Genomic DNA, 22,591 nt, shown 5'->3' with positions numbered 1-22,591 from the left:
GGAGCTTGGCTACTTGCAAATGTGATCCTCTGCTGTACTACTTGGGAATAGCTACAGGCTACGGGGGGACTTCGAGCGAGTGCCACTGCAGCCACGCCCTACCACCCCACTGCCGCGGCCGATGCGCCCCACGGCCGAGCCCCTTGCACCCGCCGATGGTTGCTACCGCAGTCCGCAAGCGAGCGCTGTCGCCGATGCCTGAGGCAGGGAGAGAAGACGAGCAGACGCCGGATGAGAGACAACCTGAGGTTTTTGGTACTCTCTTTATCATGTGATGGGCTATTGCGCTGGAAATACCATGTGTGGGTCTAGCTCGAACGAGTGGGGCTAGACCACCGAGGTTTCATATATATATATTTTTTTTGGAAAATATATAGGTAGTATTTCATTAAAAAAAATATGAGTGTGGCTAAGCCCTAAGTTGTCTCAGGCTCAATTCTACCCTGCTTACTGGACTTCCTCACAAGACATCTGTGATTGTTTACGAAGGAAGATTGTGTGATGGACTCTCACACAAATGTGAAATGCATGTAATAATGGAAAGCTATAGTAAACAAACTTAATCTAATAGAAATGTCCACGTCCTACGATACGGAGGGACTTTTGATGACAAAAAGTAATGTCTAAATAAAAATTTTATATACGAATTTTTAGCAATCTAAAAGACGGTAAAATAAACTTATGTGAAAAAAATCCAAAAGCAACTCTAAATTTAATGTTAAAAATTTAAATTTTGGCTTATAAGCTTAAAGTAAAAGTGAAAAGCCGAGGCTGCATGTCTTCCAACTCAGTTTGTGGCAGGAAGAAATTAACAGCATAACTGACATTGCAAGTTTGCAACACACACAAACAACAGGAGCACACCATAGATAAACAGGATGAAGCAGAGAACTGAAAGCACAGCACACCATTCTTGGGATAGATTTTTCACGGCAGAAAGCTCGAAGCGAGCTACCGCACACTGTGCTCCTAACGAATCAGCTCCAGTGCCCTGGAGGCAAGAGAATGGAGGGACTGTTCGTACTCCAGAACAGGGACGCCTCCAGGCGAAAGCTTGCAATCTTCTCGCCATGGCGCCCTTCTCGCTGTCTGCTCCGCCTCCACAAGAGCACTCCGCATGCCACAGTCCTCGAGACGCTGCTTCCAGTGAAACTGAGGCTGCTCCCACGTCTGCGCCATCCATATCGCCAGTTCAATGGTGAACCTCCTGATTCCAGGGTGCATTTCGCGTACACCTGTTTCCTGTTCATTTGCCCTTTCAAGGATTGACTTCAGTTTCTGTATGAAATCCCTGCGGTCACCTCCATTTCCGTTGGCTGCTACATACGTGTTGAAGTCTGCCACAGTGACAAGTTTACTGAGCTGCAAAATAAGGCCAAGGAAGGTCCCCATGTCCTCTCCTATCAGATCGCCACTGCCTAGCTGGTACATTGCTTCAAGTATCTACAAGGTAAACAACAAGAGCATTAGCTCCCTGGTATTTGAATCCATTTCTTAGAAAGATCACTACATGTTCAGCTCAATGATAATTTTCTTTTCTAAATATAATAATTCATATGCAGGTTTCTTTCTCTGCAGAATGCAGATTGAAATGTTGTATATGAACAACTTCCGTGCTGCTTCCGTACTAGCCCACTAGAATTTTCATATTAAGAAACGCCCGATCGAACCTTTTAAAACAAGCACCCTACAATTATATTTAGAATATGAACAGTAGAAAAGGTTCCGACTGTGTGTAATAGAAGCTAAGGACTGAAATATTCTATTTGTCCGTAAGAATCTCTAATGCAGTCTTAGGTTTTTTATATTTTGGAATGGAGTTACGGAGAGTGTAGCTAAAAGGGGATATAGGACACGATCACACAGTAAACTATTATTGAGCTATCCATAGTCAGATTTTTAATTTCAAACTGTGCAGATTGAATTAAAGTTGCATGGTTGTGGAGATATGTTCAATGATGCAGAAGTACTAAGCCATTTGCATCTTAGAAATTTATTTATAGGAGGAAAAAAAAACTAGCACATACTAAGCAAAAGATGGTTTAGTATGAAATGACCTCGACGAATGCTTACATTCACCGACATCGTATTTATAATTAAGAAAAAAAATGTGCTAGTACTACTAAGCCATTCGTAATTATAATTAAGAAAAAGTAAGGCTATTACAAAAGAGAAGCAAACTCATAAATTTAACCTCGACGAATGCTTACCTTCTCCATGTTATCTTGAACGAATCCCAGCAAGGCGTCATGTTGGCCGTGTTGCGCCTCACAGTTTTCACACAGATTTTTCAGGATATTTGCTGCAATTACTAAATGTGCTCTCTCAGAAACCTCGAAAAGCGTATCACGGAGCGCCTGAAAGTTTTCCTTAGTCAAGATGGCATCACAATTCACCCTGCTTTCAGTGGTTAGTCTTGCTAGAGTTTTTCCAGCGGCCAGTCTGAATTCATTGTTTGGCCCATGACGGAAAATATTCAGCACGAGGGTAAGAATTTTTATGATGGCTCCATGATTTCTTGATTCGCTGTCCAAAGCAAAACCATCCACTATTCCCATACCTCGCTTCTGCATCTCCTGAAGACGCCGGTCGTTGTTATTAGCACCTTGCAACATCTCTTTGATGTTCGACATAAGAAAGACATTTCTCAAGATCACTTGTCTCATCATGGAACCCTGTTCACCAGTCTGTCCTCCAAGCCTGGTCAGCACTAAGAGTGCCCTCTCGGCCATTTGGAAGCCATCGTCAGCCATGGTTGATACACCACGAGAGATCTTGGGCTCCGTGAACTCTATGATCTTTGACATGAGTTCATCCGAGCTGGATATGTCTGCCAAGTTGCAATTCTTAGTCGAGAGCCGTTCGAGGATTTTCATGCCATCCAAACGCCGCCTGCTGCTAGTCTTAAGCAATGAGTAGATGGACTGTGTGGCACATGGGATTAGCCCAGAAATGTGAAGATCACCAGCCAGCTCCACCATGATCGAGGTAGCCCCCTCTCTTGCCTCCCTCGACGTCTTGTCCTGGCTGGTCAGTGCCATCGTCCTGAACAACGACGCAGCTGCACCAAAGGAATCTCGAATGGCTGAAAGTGTTTGCTCCTTGTAATCTCTCTCTTGTACCAAATACTGCAAGATCTTGATCGCGGCGACACGAACTTGCTGCTCATTGGAGCCAAGAGACGCTACTGCGAAGGCGGGCAGCGTCATGTTTAAGGTCTCGGCGATGCCCCCAGCCTTGCAGATCTTCTTGAGGTGGGCGTAGTACACCAGGAACGGCTCGTCTTCCACGTCTCCGGCTGCAAAGTTGTATTTGTCACGGATGTCCTGGACCATGTCTTGCTGAGCATGAGAGTACGAGAATGCCATGTAGGATACCACGGCCTGCACAATCGACAAGCCGTAGTACAGACTGAATGCTGATTTCAGGTTGGCAGCTTCGGCGTGGGGAGCCACGTTGCCAAGGATCAGCCGAGCTACCGACAGAATTAGGGTGCCAAGAATCACTACGAATTTCAAGAAACGAACAAGGAACGCTGAAAAGATGCACACGACCTTCCCGGAGAAGAGAAGGCAGCTCAACTTGGGAGTGTAGCAGGAGGCATAGTTGAGGCAACATAAAAGAAACGAGCAACCGTTTGCTTTAGGCTGGGAAAGAGCATCTAGTGGTAGCCCGAAAAGGATCTTTTGGTCAGCGTTCCAGTCGCCACCAAATAGCCTGCCACAACATAAAAGTAATAATCTGTGAACTCTCTACATTACCTAGAAAACCATGTCTACAATTAATCTCTAAAACCAAATTTTAGGAATTAGACTAGAAATTATATCTATAACAGGTTACCAAATACATTCCTAATATTTATCTATGCCTAAAATTATCTTAATTGTATCCTAAATTTGGAGCAAAAATATAGATTCCTAATATAAGTGATTCATTTTTAAATTTCTCTTAGAGAAGCGTGTAATTTTTATGACTAATATTTTTTAGATGAACCCAATAACAAAATATTAACATTCTCTTAGAGATGCTCCACTGCAGGGAAAAATGTTAAAAAGTAGTAATAATGATCAAAGCTTCCGATTTCATTTCATTGAATAACAGAAAGGTAAAGACGATCTACAACAGATAGGTGAAAAATGAAAATGATCTCATTTCATTGAACAATTATCTCTCTTGGTTCCATGGTAGTAGAACGGAAAATCTTCTATCCCCGGGACTGGACATCCACATGGCCTCTTAACCGTTCGATGGACTTTAAGATTTGTGCTTCACATGGATCTTCCTCACCGCGAGGCATTTTTTTAAAAAAAAATGCATTCCGCATCTTGAGATATATCGTGTTAAGGATATATATGTAGTGAGCAATCTTAAAAAATGCATTTCGCATCTTGAGATAAATTTTATTAGCAATAAACCCTCTAGGACCATTGTTTATTTTTTAAAATTTTTTCAAATAAGACGAATGGTTAAATGTTAGACATGGAAAAACGAAAAATAAACTTATTATGAGACTGAGGTAGTAGCAACAAAGACAATGGATTGGGCAAGAACTAGCAAGGAGTATTCGCCCCAGTGGAATTCCCTTCCATTGATGAGAAATTTTGGGAAGAGTTTATAAAAGACGCTAGCCAGTTTTAAGGCCAGGAAGTAAAAGGAGTGATAATATATTTGGTTGTCCTTCGCCGAAACCTTTATGATCCACTTTATAGATATTGGCCGACGACAATAAATCACGCATAGAGACGGTTGGTTTGGCGCTAGGCTCTACTCTCGGTATTGTGTGGGTGTGGTTGACATGTTAGTCCTAGGTGTACACTTTGGTGCATAATCGACCTTAACAGCCTTCTGTCATGTAATTTATAACATTTTTTCTCTCCTAATCCTAATACCATTTGGATGGTCTCTTTTGGTCATCCCGGCAAAAAATATAACCCCTATAGGTTCCCTTACGCTTATGCTTATAAGTAAAAATTTAAATTTTAAACATTAAATTTAGAGTTAATTTAAGATTTTTTACCGAAGTTTATTTTTCTAGCTTGGCTTTGGATTGCTAATAATACATGTATAAAAATTATTCATAAATTATTTTTCGTTTACAAGTATGTCGTCCACCCAATACTTGCATGCATTTTATATATGGTCTTTTGCTTAAGTCAATGCATACTAAAAATCCCGTCGCGTGCCCACCTCTCGTCAGTCACTGCCAATCCCGGAAGTCGCCGTCCATCAAGGACCGATGAACAGTTTGGCAAATTGTCCTGCCAAATTGTAAAGGTCTATTTCAATCTGTTTCAATCCGTGGAGGTCCGAAGAACAGTTTGGCAAGGTAATTCATCAACATTGACGTTTCAAATCTGTGAAGAGCCGAAGTACAATTTGGTACGGAGAGCTCAAATCTGAAGGACAGTTTGGGAAGGCCTCAAGGTCCACTTTATTGAAGAGGGATGGAATTATTTTATTTCTTTTAAGCCCCGATGGAATTCTTTTCTTCTTTGTTCAAGAGTTGCACGGCTCGACGATAACTTCAAACATGCTTTTAGATTACTCTAGTGTGTATTAATCTAGTATTTAGTTTCAAATGTGATGTTATTGCATGAGTGGGGATTTTAAGGATATATGTAGTGGGAATTTTTTTCCATCCTTGCATGCATTTTATATGTGGTCTTTGACTAAGGCCGCATTCAGCTCCCATTCTAAGGCCACCTCTAATGGCTATCTTAGATGTAATATATAATTTTTTATATATTTTTTAATAAAAGAGAGATAAAAACAATCAAGAGAGAGTATTTTGCATATATTTTAATGTCAAGTGAGAATGACTTATAGAGTCATTTATACTATGAGCTACTTGTTAAGAGCTAGACCATTGAAGAAATTGTTTTTTAGAATGCTTAGAGATAGTATGCTACCTCTATTGTTGGAGGTGGCATAAGTTAACTTATCTCCCTCGTTTTCCGCGTGCACGTTTACCAAATTGCTAAACGATGTACTTTTTGCAAAAAAAATTATAGAAAAGTTGTTTTAAAAAAATCATATTAATATATTTTATATGTTATAAATAATTAGTAATAAATTAATTATGTACTGTTACTGTATTTTCTGCGCCGGATAAATTAACTTATCGACCTTGGAACGATCGCGGCCTAAGTACATGAATACAGAAAATCCCCAATTCCTCTCGTCTTCGTCTTCACAGATCGAATATCTTGGAGGCCATGTTAGTTAGGCCGACACGCAAACATACTACATGATTAATTAATTATTAAATATTAAAAAATATAAAATATATTAATATGATTTTAAAGTAATTTTTTATAATTCTTTTAAAAAATATACCGTTTAACAGTTTGGTAAATGTGAACGTGAAAAAAGAGAGAATATGGGGCCTAAGAAGGTGTAGCGCTCAACGCAGCCTTAGGTGTCCACCTCCGGGGATAAAAACTATGCCCCGTAGTAGAAATAGATACGATCACTTAGGATCACTTAGGGTCGTTAAGTTTCCAAAAACTTTTACTAAAAACATCATATCGAATTTTTGGACATCTAAATAAAATATTAAATATACATGAACATTAAAAGTAATTAAACAGTTATGGAGGAAATCGTGAGATAAATCTTTTGAGTCTAATTAATACATGATTAGCCATAAGTGCTACAGTAACAAACATGTGCTAATGACAGATTAATTAGAATCAAAAAATTCGTCTCGCGGTTTTCAGCCGGAATCTAAAATTTGTTTTATAATTAGACAACGTTTAATACTTTAAATATGTGACCGTACAGGTTGACGTGACCTCTCTCTAAAAAATTTCTCCAACTAAACGCTGCCTTAGATAAAAAAGATGGTACCTCTCCGGTACAAATTCTACTGGCCGGCCATATAATTTAATCGACATAGTTTGATCTATTTTTATCAAATAACCGTGATTAAATTATACTACTAACCATTAAAAACATCTTTCTTTTTATTGTGATCTTAAATAACCTAAGATATTAAATACACACCTAATACATTTTTTTGATATACTTTTTTATGGACAGAAATATCTAAACTACAAAATACTGCTAATCAATTAATTAACAAAGTAATCAATTACCATTTTTAACGAGTGACTCCGAAAAGATAGAAAGTCTATATTATTTTCAATCTCAGTCCATACCACCGTAAAAGTTGTATACTTGCACTCTCGTATCTTTGCTTATCTTTATAAGCCAAAGTTTGAATTTTTAATTTTAAATTTGGAGTTAATTTTGAGGGTTTTTTTATTAAAGTTTATTTTTCAGCCTTTGCTTCTAGATCACTAAAACACTTATACAGAATTTTTATTTACAAATTATTTTTCGTTCACAAATTAGTAAATATGACGTTTGACTTATTCGAAGCCAGGCCTTAAACTGTAGACAAGTAAACTGGAAATATAGACGGCACATATCTACTACTCAGTTCTTGAAAGAAAAAGAAGAGAGAAAGAAACTACAAATTAGACATATAACAAACAACTCACCGAATGGCTTGAAAGAAGCTTAGGGCCGTGATGAACCAAAAGTCCACCTGATTCAGCTCAGTCTCAAAGCCACCGAGGAGGACAACAGTCGCCCAGACAAACCCGATAGTTCCAATGCCACTCGCTGCGCTCGCGAAGAACACCTCCAGCAGCACGGCGCGGTTCATCCCCAGCTCAGGCCTCTCCTGGTCACACTGGCTGTCTGGGACGACGACGGCGATGGCCATCTGTGCGTTCCCATCAGCGACCGCTGGTCGCGTGTTAGGGCAACAGCAGCAACAGCAGCCACCCATCACGCCACCGTGTGTGCTCCGGTTGCTCATGATCACTTCTTGCAGAATCACTGCAAGAGAGTTTTCAGACCTGCCGGTGTAATACTGTAATGTGGCAGGATGCAAAGGCTGCTTCTGTCTTGTTGATCTATTATCTATGGGGTTGTTCGGTTGACAAAAATTTTTGCTAAAGGATCATATCGAACGTTTGAGCAGATGTCGGAAGGGGTTTTCGGACATAAATGAAAAAACAAATTTCAGATTTCGGCTGAAAACCGCGAGACGAATCTATTGAGTCTAATTAATCCGTCATTAGCATATGTTGGTTACTGTAGCACTTATGGCTAATCATGTCCTAATTAGGCTCAAAAGATTCGTCTTACGATTTTTTCCATAACTGTGTAATTAGTTTTAATATTCATGTATATTTAATGCTTCATTTAGATGTCTAAAGATTCGACATGATGTTTTTAGAAAAAAAAATTAGGAACTAAACCAAGCCTATATACATTTTTTTCCCACCTGCCTAGTACTATACACGAGGCTGCCACAAAACGTTGACCGGAAGGAATGCAGGTCTTCCCACTTGCACTTGTCTTTAAAAGAAAGAGTTTCCTCTGTTTCTCAATTTCATCGTCTTCTACCGTCTCCGTCCAAAAACATTAGGGCAGTTACCTATTAGCTTACTCTCTCAATCGCAACGTAAGCAAATTTGGTGACGTGGAGAAAAGAGAGGGAAGGAGAGAGAAAAGTTGTTATCATGCATGGCAACGGCTTAGAGTCGACTCTAAATATTTATTAAAGAAAATTTTCTTGCGTGAGAATGTATAAAAAGAAAACTAGCTTAATAAAAATATTTTATTACATTACTGAAGAGAAATCATATCTGACTCTACCTTTGCACGTATCATTATAGAGCCCACAATGTGCTCTACTGTTGAACATGCCCTTATTATTTATGAGTTACTTACTAGGAATTAAAATTTAAAACATATTATTATGTCTCATAATTAATGAGAAATGGATGAGGTGGAACGATAGGTAGGGGTAAAGTAGGAAGTATTTTTAAAGGAAAAATGATTAATGTGATAAACAATGTTGTAAATAATGTTAGATATGTTTATTTTGCTGCAGTATTCAAACTTTAGAAATAGTTTATATTTTAAAATGGAGAGGGTATTATATATAATACCTTATGCACCATGAATTAATGCAAGTCTTTTTTTTCTCTACCTCTAATATTCTAATATATTGGCGAAGGACCTCTCCATAGAGACCACAAGATATTGACCAGAAGGAATGCAAGTCTTTGCTATTATGTATCTATCTCTCAGGTCTCAACTTGGTTCTTTTCTAATATTATACACATGCTAACAGTGCGACTCTATTTAGTAATGTAAATAAGATATCCAACTCTTTCAAATATAATTATATGAACCAAGTATTCATAGTTATTTGTCTATCAAGCACATTTGTTATTATTATCATCTAAATAAACTCTAACAAAAAATAGCAAACACTAGTTAATAGTGAGTATTGTTGGTTTGCATAATTAATTATAGATCGGTATATATTGTAATTGCAAGTTTTTAAGTTTGAATGGTAATTCTAGAGCTTGGAAGGCCAAGTTTATACTCTAATTTAGAAATATTGCAACAATAAATTCATACACTAATTCCATAATCACTATAGGATCAAGTTCACACATTGAGAGGACAACTTTAATTAAATAATTTATTTATATTATTTAATATTAACACAAAACTTAAACTCTGTAAAGCTAAGTTAATGAAAACTACTTTATAATAAGTTGCATCCATATTTTCATCCCCTTATATTAAATTAAAAATTATTGATCTATATATATATTATATATATTAAATAAACAAAACAACCGTACAACTCTCAAATAATAAGTAATTCAAAGTCTTAAAATTTTTCCCAAGTTGAAAACAAATTTCATTGTGTCTCATTGTATCACATAAAAAGATATTTAAATCAAATATTATTAGATTTTAAAATAACTAACAAATATTTATAGCACACGTTTTTTCAATTCACAAAATATATCACGGTTTTTAATAAAGTGAAATTACTAGTGATGTTTCTGTAGGTTGTGTTTTCCGTTCATTATTATCTGTAGGTGCAGATATTCTTCAATCATTAAAAATATTCTGTAGTGATGTATCATTTGATAGATAATGGAATTTATTTATTTCACATAAAAAGATGATGCCAACGTAATATTTTTGGTTATTGTTATTGATTTGGTCGTTTGGGTGTTCGAAAATACTGATCTAGGGCCTTGATCGATTTGATGACAAGCGCAGGTATGGCGTGGCAATGAATACAAACTTCATTGTTTTTATATCATTGTCGGTGTTCTAATGTTTTGTGATGGCTTGTGCTACCGTGCCAGCCACGCCAATGTTGTGTTTGGATTTTGATTCTAATTCTAAAACTATGTAGTGCGTATTTATATAAAATTTCTAATTGGAACATATATATTTATATTTGTATAAAAGGGTTAATATATATAAAGTGTTTGGCTTATTTCTAATTGAAAAAATAATTAATCTCTAACATATGAAAACTCTATAATTGATAATTCAAACTTAGAAAGTCTATGATATATATAGTATATTTATGTAAGGAGAGATATAGTTCGTCCTAGCGTCTAATCTTACAAATATAATTTTAGCCATCGGATTTGAACAACGATTAATGAATGATGAGTACATTCAGTTGGTACACCGTATGATGGATTTAATTAGAAAGATAATTTCTAATATTTGGAAACTCTAAAATTGGTAAGATGATTTTTAGTTTAGAAAGTCTCATATATGTAGAAAGTTTGTGTAAGAAGGGGTAAAGTTATGTTAACTGTCCGACGGTATAAAAGATAATTTTAGCCGACAGATTTAAAGAATAATAAGTGAAGGACAAGTTAAAATAGTTAGTGCTCCATAGATTAGATTGGCTAATGACCTCTCTGCAGAAACAATAATCATATAACCATGATAGGTTAATGATTTGCCGGGGAATGAAATTTTTTGACAGTACATCTAGTGTATAAGGCATTGTTTAGTTTCTAAAATTTTCTCCAAAAATATCACATCGAATTTTTAGACACCTGAATAAAGCATTAAACATAGATGAATCAAAAAACTAATTGCACAGTTATGAAAGAAATCTTAAGACGAATATTTTTAGCCTAATTAGCCCATGATTAGTCATAAGTGCTACAGTAACCAATATATGCTAATGATGGATTAATTAGGCTCAAAAGATTCGTCTCGCGGTTTCTAGGCTAGGCATAAAATTCATTTTTTCATTCGTGTCCGAAAACCCCTTCCGACATTCGATCAAACATTTGACGTGACATTTCTCCAAAAAAAAATTTCAATCTAAACATCACCTAACTAGAGTGTACATCACAAACCAAATTCATGCAATCATGTACTTTTATGTGCGCCAAAAAAAATGCTGGACCAACATGGTGCTTAACCCAAGGACGGGTCTATCCTGCCCTGACACTACAAATATACCTCTGTTTTTAATTCGGCACTATATAGTACTTTCTTGGTACATTAATAACTTCATTTTTTTATTTCTACGTTTTGATGTCTTATTTGAAAAACTTGTAAAAAACTTAAAAAAATTTGTCACGTATAAATTATATTATTCATATTTTATCATCTACTAACAATAAAAATATTAATCGCAAAAAAATTAAATAAGATAAAGAGTCAAAATATTGTATTAAAACTGGAAAATAAACTTATTTTGGAATGGAGGTAGTATACCTCCGTTGGTGGAGAGCAGGACACCCAAACAAATAGAGCAAAAGAGCTTCCGTTGCCATCATCCTCTAAATGGTGATCACTTCGTGCGTCCATGGTTTTTCATGATAAGAGTTTTCAGAGTAAATCTGTGCCTCCCATGGTTCTACTTATCTCTTTTGCTGTGTGATTTCTAATGGAGCTGAATTTTATAATTTCTATTGGATAAGGCCAGCATGCATACCTAGGCCGCGTTCGGCCGAGACGGGTAAGTTAACTTAGTTCTCTTATTTTGCACACGAATGCATTCCGAACTGTTAAACAGTGTATTTTTAAAAATTCTTTATAAGAAAGTTTTAAAAAATCATATTAATCTATTTTATATTTTTTAATAATTAGTAATTAATAAATTATGTACTCTATTACTACGTTTTCCGTGACAGGTAAGTTAACTTACCCACTTCTTGCCCCGAAAGCTGTCCATTATAATTTCTTATTGTTGAGATTAGTACGAAATTTGTTGTTGTCATACTGTTACTTAGGCCCCGTTTAGTTTGCAAAAACTTTTCGCAAACACATCATATCGAATCTTTGGACATCTAAATAAAACATTAAATATACATGAACATTAAAACTAATTACAGAGTTATACAGGAAATCGTGAGACAAATCTTTTAAGCCTAATTAGGATGTGATTAGTCATAAGTGCCACAGTAACCATGTACTAATGACGGATTAATTACTCATATTCATCTCGTGATTTCCAGGTGAAATCTAAAATTTGTTTTATAATTAGAGTACGTTTAATACTTCAAATGGATATCCAAAAACTTAATTTGATTTTTTTAAAAAACTTTTTGCAAACTAAACAAGCCCTTCCTTACCAATAACCATTGAAATAATCGCAAGTTGAAATGACAGGAATCCTTGTATTGTTCGATAGTCATGATAGGAACTCAGGCCCTATGGACAAACCATCACATTAGTTCTTTTAAATCCAGTGACAAGTACTCCATACGTCCCAAAACAAATCAATTTGTCGGTTTTTATATAATGTTTAACTCTTCGTGTTATTCAAAAAAATTATGATTAATAATTTTATTTTTATTAGATGATAAAATATGAATAGTATTTTATGTGTGACTATTATTTTTAATTTTTTTAAAAAAATTTTCAAATAAGACGGATGGTCAAATACCCGATATAAAAAACCGGATTTTTTTTGACGGAAGGAGTAGTTCATTGTCCGTCTTCGTTGTTTTGTCTTACATTCCAACTGTGCTAACTCGGTCTTTGCTGTTTAAATGAGCACAACAATGAGCTGCATCAAAGGATCATTTCACAATGCTAGTAGAAAATCAATTTCAACACTCAAATAAATGCTACTACCTCTATCATAAAATAAGTTTATTTTTTAATTTCTATGTTCAACGTTTTACCATTCGTTTTATTTGAAAAAATTATAAAAAACTTACAAAATACGTAATGTATTATTTATGTTTTATCGTCTAGTAACAATAAAAATATTAATCATAAAAAATTTAAATGAGATGAAGAATCAAACGTTGTATCTTAAAAACTGAAAATAAACTTATTTTGATATATCCCCTAAACTTTGGACGGAAGTTCGTGCACCATGAACTTCGAAACCAGGCATCCTACCCACAGAATTTGCAAATACCATTTATATTACCCGTGAGGTGGTCCTACAAAATGTTACCTAATTTGCATACATGTTGGATTAGTTTGACTACCGACACGTGCATATGACCAGATATGTTAAAATCTTCACTTAAATATTTCATATGTAAACCTTTTTCGCTCCCACTTACAAACGGGTACCAATATAATAAAACTATATAACATCGCTATAAAGTATAAATTGACCAAGTAAAAATTGATGATCAATGATTAACAATATGTACATATGTTATAGTATGAATAGTAGAAATAAAGAAATAAAACACCCAGCCTATCAGAAGAGGTGAACGGATGGAAAAACCAATCAACCAAATATTTTAACGAAAAATAAAAAAACCATAAAATTGATGACTAACCTGTTGATATTAATTGCTCTTTACCGCCGATCCAACCACTCAAGAACAAGAGAATAAAGTTTATGGTAGATCAACTTTGTTGCATCAATATGTATTTACAAAGTTCACACAAAACACTTCAAACACTTCTCTCCTGTAGAGGTTCTGTATCTATGGCCTCAACCCTGCACATATTTACACCAAAACTACATCATCAACTATAAGTAGAACTAGACTAGGAGTTCTATTACTAGTAGAATCCAAGCCCTCAATTTCCAAAGCAAATTTAATTTACCAAATTAAATTCTCTCCTTTCAACTTATGGTGTCCAAAACAAAACAAACTTGGCTAAAAATACATGATGCCCGGCCTGCTACAATAACACGAGCTACGGTAATGGGAGGTACTATAGCGGCAAACTCTCTATTCATATTTCTTTATGATGATTTCTCCGGTGCTTAAACATATAACTTGTAATCCCATTATGACAACCTCCCCACACGAGATCCATCCACTGTTTACTACCTTGTGTTTAGCATCATCAACTGATATCCTCGACCATGCTATACCTTATACTTGGAGCATTTCCAATAAACTGGCCATTTGACTCCCTAAGCTAAAATTTGGAGAGTTTGGTGAAAAATTTCAATCCAACAGAGTTGCTATCCGGATGGCTAAACTAGTCCTTCCACTTGCCAAAGTTGGCCAGCCAAACCAAATTTGCTATCCGTGGGCCCCAAACCAAACACTGCACTACTAGTCCACCGCAATCTGTTGGAACAAGCCGCCGCCGCAACCGTTCGAGGAGAAGATGCAAGCGTCGGAGACAAGCGCAGCAGCTGTCGCCGAGCCACCGGAGGTCATCGTCGTCACCATCCCGAGTCGCTCCCCTGTCACGCCGTCCACGCTGCCGGCCTCATCTGCCGCTTGCCGCTCAGAGGAAGAAAAGGAAAGAGAAAGACAAAAAGAAAAGGGTGAGAAAGAAAAAGAGAGAGGAGAGAGGAGAGAGAGAAAAAGAAATAGATAGGCTGATACATGAGGTCTCAATGTCATAGACTTAGAATAGAGAGGATGATGGAGAGACTGTTGGAGTGAAAAAACGAATTTGACCTGCCAAATAAAATAGAGAGTGACCAAATAGACATTTTGAGAGTTAAATTTATCAAGTCAGTTGGAGATGCTCTTATCCATTAAGCATGGCTAAACAATGTCTTATTCCTAGTAGGATCACATGAGTGACTTAAGCTAGTCAAATTATTATCCAATGTTACAAGGAATTGGCATCCAAGTAAAAAGGTCATAACAAGCATACATGTATTTCCTTTAATTTGATTTTATTAATAAACATACATTTTATTTGGGTAAAGTAAAACATTTCAGAGCACGGAATCAAAGTGATCAATATTTGGGACGTGTGACTTGCTTCTTCAAACAAATCTTCCCCTAAACACTTTTCCTCGGGATCGCAAATGGGAGGGCGTAGGGAGCGCAACGACATGGCCCGGGAAGGAGGCAGGCCGCCGGGTTGGGCTGGAGCGGGCCGGGCCAGGGATGGAGTAGATGTGATGCATTTATCGGAATAAGTTCATATGTCATCCCTCAACTTTACATCGAGTCTACGAGACATCCTTAAAACGCAATACCAGAAATCTTTCCCCCTAAACTATATAAAACCGTGCAATTTTAGTCCCATGGCAGTATGTATTCTTGGTTTCGCTGATGTGGCATCCTAGTCAGCAAAAATAAATTTGAAAAGATATGTGGAGCCCACACATTAGTCCCCCTTTCTTCTTCTCTTTTCTTCCCAGGGTGGCGCCAGCCGATGGAGGGCGTGGAGGCCGCGGCGGCCGGTGGAGGCCGTGAGAGTCGCACGATGTGACGGTGTCGGATCCTCCCCAGCGTCTGCACCTCCACTGAGAACCCGCCATTACCCACCGCCACCACCGCGATCCGCTTCACCGCCACACGCTCCCCGCCGAGCATCTCCCCGGCGTACACGTACAACTCCTGCACCGCCCCGCAGTTCTCCTTCACGCACTGCACCACGTCCTCGCACCCGAACTGCACCTTCTGGAATGCCGTCATCCGCCACCCCGACCGCCACCTCCGCACCATTACCGATCGCGTCGTCACCACCGCTGCTGCCGCGGACGCCACCAAGCACGCCAGCAGCCCTAGCGCCGCCGCCAGCTTCAGCCTCTGTTAGTAAACTTCGCATAATTTAAGTTAGTTAGCTTTGGATTCCTTTTGCATTGCATATGCGTGAACGCCAAACGGGTGGTAGCCATGCAGATTCTGTTATTTGAGATTAGCTCATAGTGCGGGGATGGACGCGGCAAAGCCGATAGTACGTGGGTTGTGATCTGTTACTTACACATGTATTCGTTTTTGCATAATAAAAGGAGAAAAGCCCAGAAAATGCTTCAAGCAATTGAGGCAGCACCAAACTCAGAGTGTTCTTCGTTGTCTGCTTCGCTACAGTCGTTCTTGTTCTTTGTGTGCTAAGTGTTCGTCTAGAAATCGTGTGCGTTGGTTGTGTGTTCTAGCCAGCAATCTTCGGGTAAATTCCCGACAGCCTCCACGTCACCGGCGCCCGCCTCGCTGCCTGCCCGCCGCTGCTTGCAGGCCAGGGACCTCATCGGTCAGGTTGTTGCCGCTCAGGTCCAGCTTCAGAAGCCGCCTGAGCTGGCCAACCTCACGCGGGATCTCACCGGTGAGTTGGTTGTCGCTGAGCAGGATCGTCTACAGGGAGGAGAAGTTGCCAATGGACGTCGGGAGAGTCGCGACGTTCACGAGTCGACTCCGTTCGACCCTAACCGCCCGCCAGACGTCATCGGTGACACACTCCTCGATGGCCCGTAGCGCCGAACTCCAGCGGCGAGCTCGGATGGGCTGTCGCTCGCCACCTCCTCCCTCCCAAACTCGTTGGCCTCCTCTCCCTCCCAAACTGTGATGACACCGGCCTTTTGAAGAAAAGAGAAGAAGAAGAGGGAGGATGATACGTGGGCTCCATATACCTTTTTAAAATTATTTTTGCTGACTAGGATGCCACATCAGTGAAATCAGAAATATATACTGCCATGGGACTAAAATTACATGGTTTTATATAGTTTAGGGGGAAAGATTTCTAGTATTATGGTTTAGGGATATCTTTCAGACTCGATGTAAAGTTAAGAGACGGCTGGTGAACTTATTCCTGCATCTGTTCGTGAGTCAGATGGACTAACGCAAATGGCCCTGGGCCCTAAACCTAATGGGACGGTAACGGGCCGGCCCGCCCCGCCCCTGTGCAGACTTAGGGGCCCACACCCAGGAGCAGGGCCTACGTAGACCCAATACATGTTGGGCTCGAAGGCTGAATGGCACGTGTTCCTCGTCCATGGGCAAAGGCGTTCGTCCCGTCCCATGGAGCGGCTCAAGTCGGCGGTGCCGGCGGAACTCCGGCGAGCCGTCGGCGAGGGCACGGCGGCCGACCTCCCGTTCACCACCTCCCGGTTGCTCTCCTTCCTCGAAGGCCTCCCTCTCTTCCATCTGGTAACCACCCGTCCTCTGTTGCACCCCCCCCCCCCCTCGCTTGGTGCTCCACTGCGCTTGAGTGCGGCTAGATTGATGGTGTTGGATGTTTTGATCTGCGTGTTGCTGTGGGGGAAAGGTCATTGGTGAGCTGACCGACCCGGAGCTCGCGCTGTGCCGCAAGGACAAGGGGAGGGCGGCCGAGCTGAAGGGGAAGGGCAACGAGTGCTTCTCCAAGAGGGAGTTCGAGCAAGCGCTTGGGTTCTACTCGCAGGTTAGGCTGTTTTTTCTCATCTACTTTTCGTCCTGATGGTTGCTAGGACTCCGTGGTGATGACTTTTGCTTTTTATTTATGGAAATGAGTGCGAATTCAGAAGTAACTTGAATTGTTCAGCGGCGAATTTTGTGTACTGTTCAGTCAAATCAAATGTGTATTGTTCACTTGTTCGGGTTTTTTTTTTCAAAACTGGCGGATTGACATGGAATAATTGATCCTTACTCATTGTACAGGCGTTACGTTACCTCCCAATTAGTTCTGATGGAAAGGATGCGGGTTTGATAGCTACATTGTATGTCAATCGTGCCTCTACCATGCATGTGAGTCTTTGATTTACCTGTTTGCACTCTGGACGTATTGATGCAATGTACTAGTTATTGGTGTTGATTCGTGGTAAAACTGTGGATTATGATATCTTGGAGGCTGGTATTCAGTTTGTTCATATTTCTGTATTGCTAAGGATGTTTTTTTCCTGGTCCACATGACCTCGTTACTGAATGGGGCATGCATTCTGATCATGTTTCTGAAGTTTGCAGAAATTGGGCCTTTTGGAAGAGTGTATACGAGATTGCGACAGGGCCATTTCTGTTTCACCTAATTATGCTAAGGTAGGAATACAGTTTGTGAACTTTGTTGAATGCATCTTATATGCTAAGATTATTTGTTCTCTCTTTTGCCAAGACTTAAAGCTAAATAATGCAAACCATCTTTTGATTTTACCTGTTCTTTTGCCAGTTGGCTGAAAGATTAGCCGACCAAATTTTGTTAAGAATTCAAGGAGAACGTTTACCAGCTACAGAATCGACAAGATAATGTCGATGCTAAACGGGCAAAACCGCCTAGGCAATACAAGCAAATTCACACTGCAGCTCTAGGCAATTTCACCTGTTTTTGTTTATGGATTCAGGCATGGTACAGGAAGGGAATGGTAAATGCATCCTTGAAGAACTATAAGTCTGCCATAAATGATTTGGAGGTTGCATTGAGCATGGAAGTAACTTCTTCTGGAAAGAGTAACATCACACAAGAGCTGAAGTTGATTTTACAAAAGCATCAAAATGTGAATCAAGTTGGGGCATCAAGCAGCGATTGTACGGATGCAGGTTTTCCACACACAGGTCGAGAATTTTGCAACCAATTTACTGTTCAAAAAGGTTAGATAAACACTTATTCTCATTGACTGATATAGCTAAATGGCAGTGCAACAGCATGAGGTTATTCTAGAATGTGTCTCTACACCCAACAAAGGTAGAGGAATGATGTCTCCAAATGATATTTCGCCAGCTTCTCTGATTCATGCTGAGGATCCTCTTGCTGCGGTATGATTAAGAATCATCCGTTGGATTGTTTACACCAAATGAGTTTTTCCAGCTGTCCTATATGCTTGCTAAAAGTACACCAAGTTCCATAAGATCATTTGTCCTAGTCAAATATGAAATTTAATAAGCTACGATGTATTTACTACATTGTTTTATGATATCAGGGCAGTAGCTTATCTCTATGAGCATTGTTAAATAATCAACTAGTTATTGTTTATGATCATGAATTTCCTAGTAAGCTTGAACTGAAATTTTATATGCCTCTTACTTGCAACAGTTGTATGCAGATTATCATGAAATCTTGCCGGGATACTCACTGTCATTATTGCTTTAGTGAAGCTCCAACAGATGTTGTATTCTGCCCTTCATGTACAATACCAATATACTGTTCAAACAGGTGCCAAGATAAGGCTGTAGGACAAATATCCGGGAATCAAAATACTCATCTTGAATCTAACAAGAACCTGGTGGATATTGCAAAATTGAGTGTAACTTCTACAAGGTGCAAGACTCTAGACTCTAAACAGAATGCAGAACATAAGCATGAATGTGGAGGTGCCCATTGGTCAGCTGTTTTGCCATCTGATATAGTTTTAGCTGGGCGAATAATGGCACAGTACATAGATAAACAATTGTTGGCTGGAAAGAGATCTACCATTTCTGGTCCAAATTTGGTATAAAAGAACTCATGCCTGCAGGCACTCAAACGTTATAGTGTAAGTACTGACACAACAGGAACTAATGAGCTAAACTATTGCAGGATCTCGTCCACCACTATGATCAAGATTCTCCTGCTAGCAAATTTGAGTCACACATGTACGCAATTGTCCTGCTGTCATGCGTCCAGAGTTATTATAAATCAGGTATCTCATGGGCAGAAGATTCTTTATCACAGGTATATGTGGTATTTGTCTTCAAGGGTTTCCCTTGTGTATATACATGGTTCATTGTTATTGCATTAATAAAAGTGCCACTTGAGCTTGATGGCTGCTTTAGTCCAGATTTTTTGGATTATCTAGGATTTTGGATTTAACATTATTGTTTTTACTGACTATTCATAAACTTTCTGAAATCTGCCATATACTTTTGGCCTCTAGGATGTAGAGAACTGATGGAAAGCTATATTCATATTATTGTAGATATTAAATAAAAAACTCATCTTTTTGTAATTATATCTGCAGCTGGTTCTTTTGATATGTCAAATTAAAGTCAACTCAATTGCGATTGTTCATATGAAATCAATGGATGGAGGCAAGGCATTGACAGTGGATAAAAGGTTTTCTGGATCTAGTGGTGCAGTTATGTGTAGCGTGGAACAGGTTTGTCTCCTCATTTTCTTCTCTTTCCTGGGACATATCATATACATCACCCATAAAAGTTGTTTGATATTTGTTGCCAACCATGGTGTTTCTGTACATTATTTAGGCCTCATTTGTTTGGGGCAGCATGTTTCCTGAACTGCTAAACAGTGAGGAGATTTGCAAACATGACACTCCAAACATGCGTGTGTGTTTTGAAAAAAAAAATCTATATAAAACTTGCTTTAAAAAATCATATTCTTTTTTTTCAAGTTTGCAATAGTTAATACTTAATTTATCATTCACTAATGAGATACCTCGTTTTACGTGATATTATTTCTTCTTTTTTCCTCACTTTCAATCTCACCCTTGGGATAATATGCTTCTCAATTATGTTTAGGGATTATGAAACTCTCAGAATTGAAAAACTCTGTGTAGTAACCTAAGCAAACACATTGTCATGTATCTACTCTTACAAAGCAGTATATGAGACATGCTGATTAGTAAGAACTATAGATTGCATGGTGGTGTAACTTTGCTTCGTTGCCAATTCCATATCATGCACAATACTGTATTGCTGTTACCTTGCTTTATCTTAGTTATTGTGCCACAGCTATTTTCCCTTGACCATCTGTAATCTGTGTTTGGTTTTGCATCGTTAGGTCAGGGTTGCTCAGGCGATTTACAAATCCAGCAGCTTTTTCAACCACTCGTGCCAGCCCAATGTACATGCATATTTTCATTTGCGCACTCTCGTTCTAAGATCTACTGAATATATAAAAGCAGGTACCCCCATCGAGCTGTCATATGGACCACAGGTATCTTTCCTCCCTATCTTTGTGAAATACTGACATGTAACACATATTTATGTTCTGTGCCGTCTATGTTTCTCATTTTCAGGCTGGTGAGATAGATCTTCCAGAGAGACAAAAGTCACTTAGGGAGAACTACTACTTCAGTTGTGGGTGTTCAAGTTGTTCAGTACTAAATCTATCAGACCTTGTCATGAATTCATTTCGTTGTCCACAAAATAACTGCCTTGGTGCTGTATCAGAATTAACTTTTAATAAATGCAAGGAGAATTTTGTGCGTGTTTCCATGGGAGAATCTCATGTCTGTTCCTTATCATTACCCGTAAGATCATCCCCCCACACGTTTTTTTCTCAAAAGTTTCTTATTAGTAATTTGGTGATATTGGAAGTTCTTCTCTTATCAGGATATATCCAGGTTTGATGGCGATATGGTGAAGGTTGGAAAATTATTTTTCAAGACTGATGCCATTTTAAACATAGATCCTGGATTCTGTTTGAGTTGCAGGTCTCGACTTGACTTGTCTTCTTCTGTTGCTATGTCAGATAGGGCAATATCAAAGATAAATAGGTATATCCTGTATTCCTGTGAAATTGCACATGACTTGTTGAATTTTGTTCCATCATTTGTGCATTTTATACATACAAACTAACAATCACGCTAACAGGTTGAAGGAGCTTCCATCTCTAGACCATGCCCCTGAATTTCTCATTGCAGAAGCATTACGATCACTAGAGCAAATCAAGAAGTTTAGACACCCGTATAGCAAGGCTCTTGCTCAGGTTAGGTGTTCGTGCTAGTTTAGTTATGGATTCTCTTGTGCTTAAGGTAAAAGGGTTGTTCTGAGTTCTTACATTTTTACTACCATATTGAAATCTGTAGGCACAAGACACAATTGCGGAGGCCTTTGCAAAGGTAGGAGATCAAGAACAAGCAAGAAAACACTGTAAAGCATCCATCGAGGTAATAATCTTCTCCTTGTCTTCAGTTATCACTTAAGTCACTGTTCTAGGGACAACAGAAATATATTTCCTCTGTTTCATATTGTAAGATGTTCTAGTTCTCCCTAGATTCATACGTATACTAATAAGTCTAGACACACACATATATAAAACATATGCATTAATATGAATAAATCTAGCTAGGGCCAAAGTATCTTATACAAACGGGGAGGGTATTTGTTGCTCATTGTTTGACTTATGAGTTGCCCTCTCCTGTGATGATGCAGATTCTTGAGAAGCTGTATCACACCAAGCACATCATCATAGCGCACGAGTTAATCAAGCTTGTTTCAATCGAGCTTTCCATGGGAGATAGCGCAAGCGCGGCTGCTTCATTTGCCCAGGCAGAGGCGATATTCTCCCTGTATTATGGTCCTGATGTAAAGAAAATTTTCCCCTATGTTGATGTGCTCAGAAGAAATGTCGGTGAACGGTATATCGGATGATGCTGAACATAGTAGGAATTTGCATTATTTGCATGCCTTGGATCGACATTTCCCTGGGAGTAGCAAGTTAACAGATAAATCTAGAAAAAGAAAAAGATAGCAGGTTAGTTAAAGACCCGTTACGTTATAGTCTTGCCTGTGTGAATTACGAATTTCCTTCTGTTTTTTTTCTGAATACTATTTTTTTAAAAAAATCATCAGCATTTGCCTTTGCCAAAAGGATGCTGCTACATTGATTTTGCCCATGAGGAGAAGAAAAGGTATACAATACAAAGAGTGATGGAAATGGATTTTTTTTTTGAGAATTAATATTATTTAAATGAAAAATCACA

At 38.6% G+C, this 22,591-nt stretch overlaps 2 protein-coding genes across 2 annotated transcripts; one reads left to right on the top strand and one right to left on the bottom strand.

The window, feature by feature from the left end:
• Nucleotides 1–969: 969 nt before the first annotated feature.
• On the bottom strand, nucleotides 970–7,732 carry LOC121055510. Its single transcript, XM_040528024.1, has 3 exons — nucleotides 7,506–7,732; nucleotides 2,211–3,717; nucleotides 970–1,443 (listed from the first exon to the last, which is right to left on the bottom strand). The coding sequence occupies exons 1-3, from the start codon at nucleotides 7,730–7,732 to the stop codon at nucleotides 970–972; spliced, it is 2,208 nt and encodes a 735-aa protein (XP_040383958.1).
• A 9,218-nt stretch (nucleotides 7,733–16,950) lies between these two features.
• LOC102711190 (SET and MYND domain-containing protein 4) lies at nucleotides 16,951–22,532 on the top strand. Its single transcript, XM_006662435.3, has 15 exons — nucleotides 16,951–17,129; nucleotides 17,248–17,382; nucleotides 17,619–17,705; nucleotides 17,922–17,993; nucleotides 18,293–18,503; nucleotides 18,586–18,704; nucleotides 18,992–19,378; nucleotides 19,465–19,599; nucleotides 19,886–20,023; nucleotides 20,665–20,820; nucleotides 20,903–21,136; nucleotides 21,219–21,382; nucleotides 21,480–21,594; nucleotides 21,695–21,775; nucleotides 22,041–22,532. Exons 1-15 carry the CDS (start codon nucleotides 17,001–17,003, stop codon nucleotides 22,257–22,259), a joined length of 2,382 nt encoding a protein of 793 aa, XP_006662498.1. The 5' UTR covers nucleotides 16,951–17,000; the 3' UTR covers nucleotides 22,260–22,532.
• Nucleotides 22,533–22,591: the final 59 nt, after the last annotated feature.

This window comes from Oryza brachyantha, chromosome 10, assembly GCF_000231095.2.
Source record: "Oryza brachyantha chromosome 10, ObraRS2, whole genome shotgun sequence".
In the NCBI taxonomy this organism is placed as follows: Eukaryota; Viridiplantae; Streptophyta; class Magnoliopsida; order Poales; family Poaceae; genus Oryza; species Oryza brachyantha.
This window is presented reverse-complemented; position numbering and strand designations above follow the sequence as displayed.

Bases quoted from the DNA above. Each gene is read 5' to 3' on its own strand.
- LOC121055510 (XM_040528024.1), bottom strand. From the start codon at position 7,732: ATGGCCATCGCCGTCGTCGTCCCAGACAGCCAGTGTGACCAGGAGAGG. The intron at 3,718-7,505 runs GTGAGTTGTTTG...ATGTTGTGGCAG, and splicing joins AGCTTCTTTCAAGCCATTCG to GCTATTTGGTGGCGACTGGA. The intron at 1,444-2,210 runs GTAAGCATTCGT...TTTACCTTGTAG, and splicing joins TTCAAGATAACATGGAGAAG to ATACTTGAAGCAATGTACCA.
- LOC102711190 (XM_006662435.3), top strand. From the start codon at position 17,001: ATGGAGCGGCTCAAGTCGGCGGTGCCGGCGGAACTCCGGCGAGCCGTC. The intron at 17,994-18,292 runs GTAGGAATACAG...TTATGGATTCAG, and splicing joins TTTCACCTAATTATGCTAAG to GCATGGTACAGGAAGGGAAT. The intron at 18,504-18,585 runs GTCGAGAATTTT...GCTAAATGGCAG, and splicing joins TGCAGGTTTTCCACACACAG to TGCAACAGCATGAGGTTATT.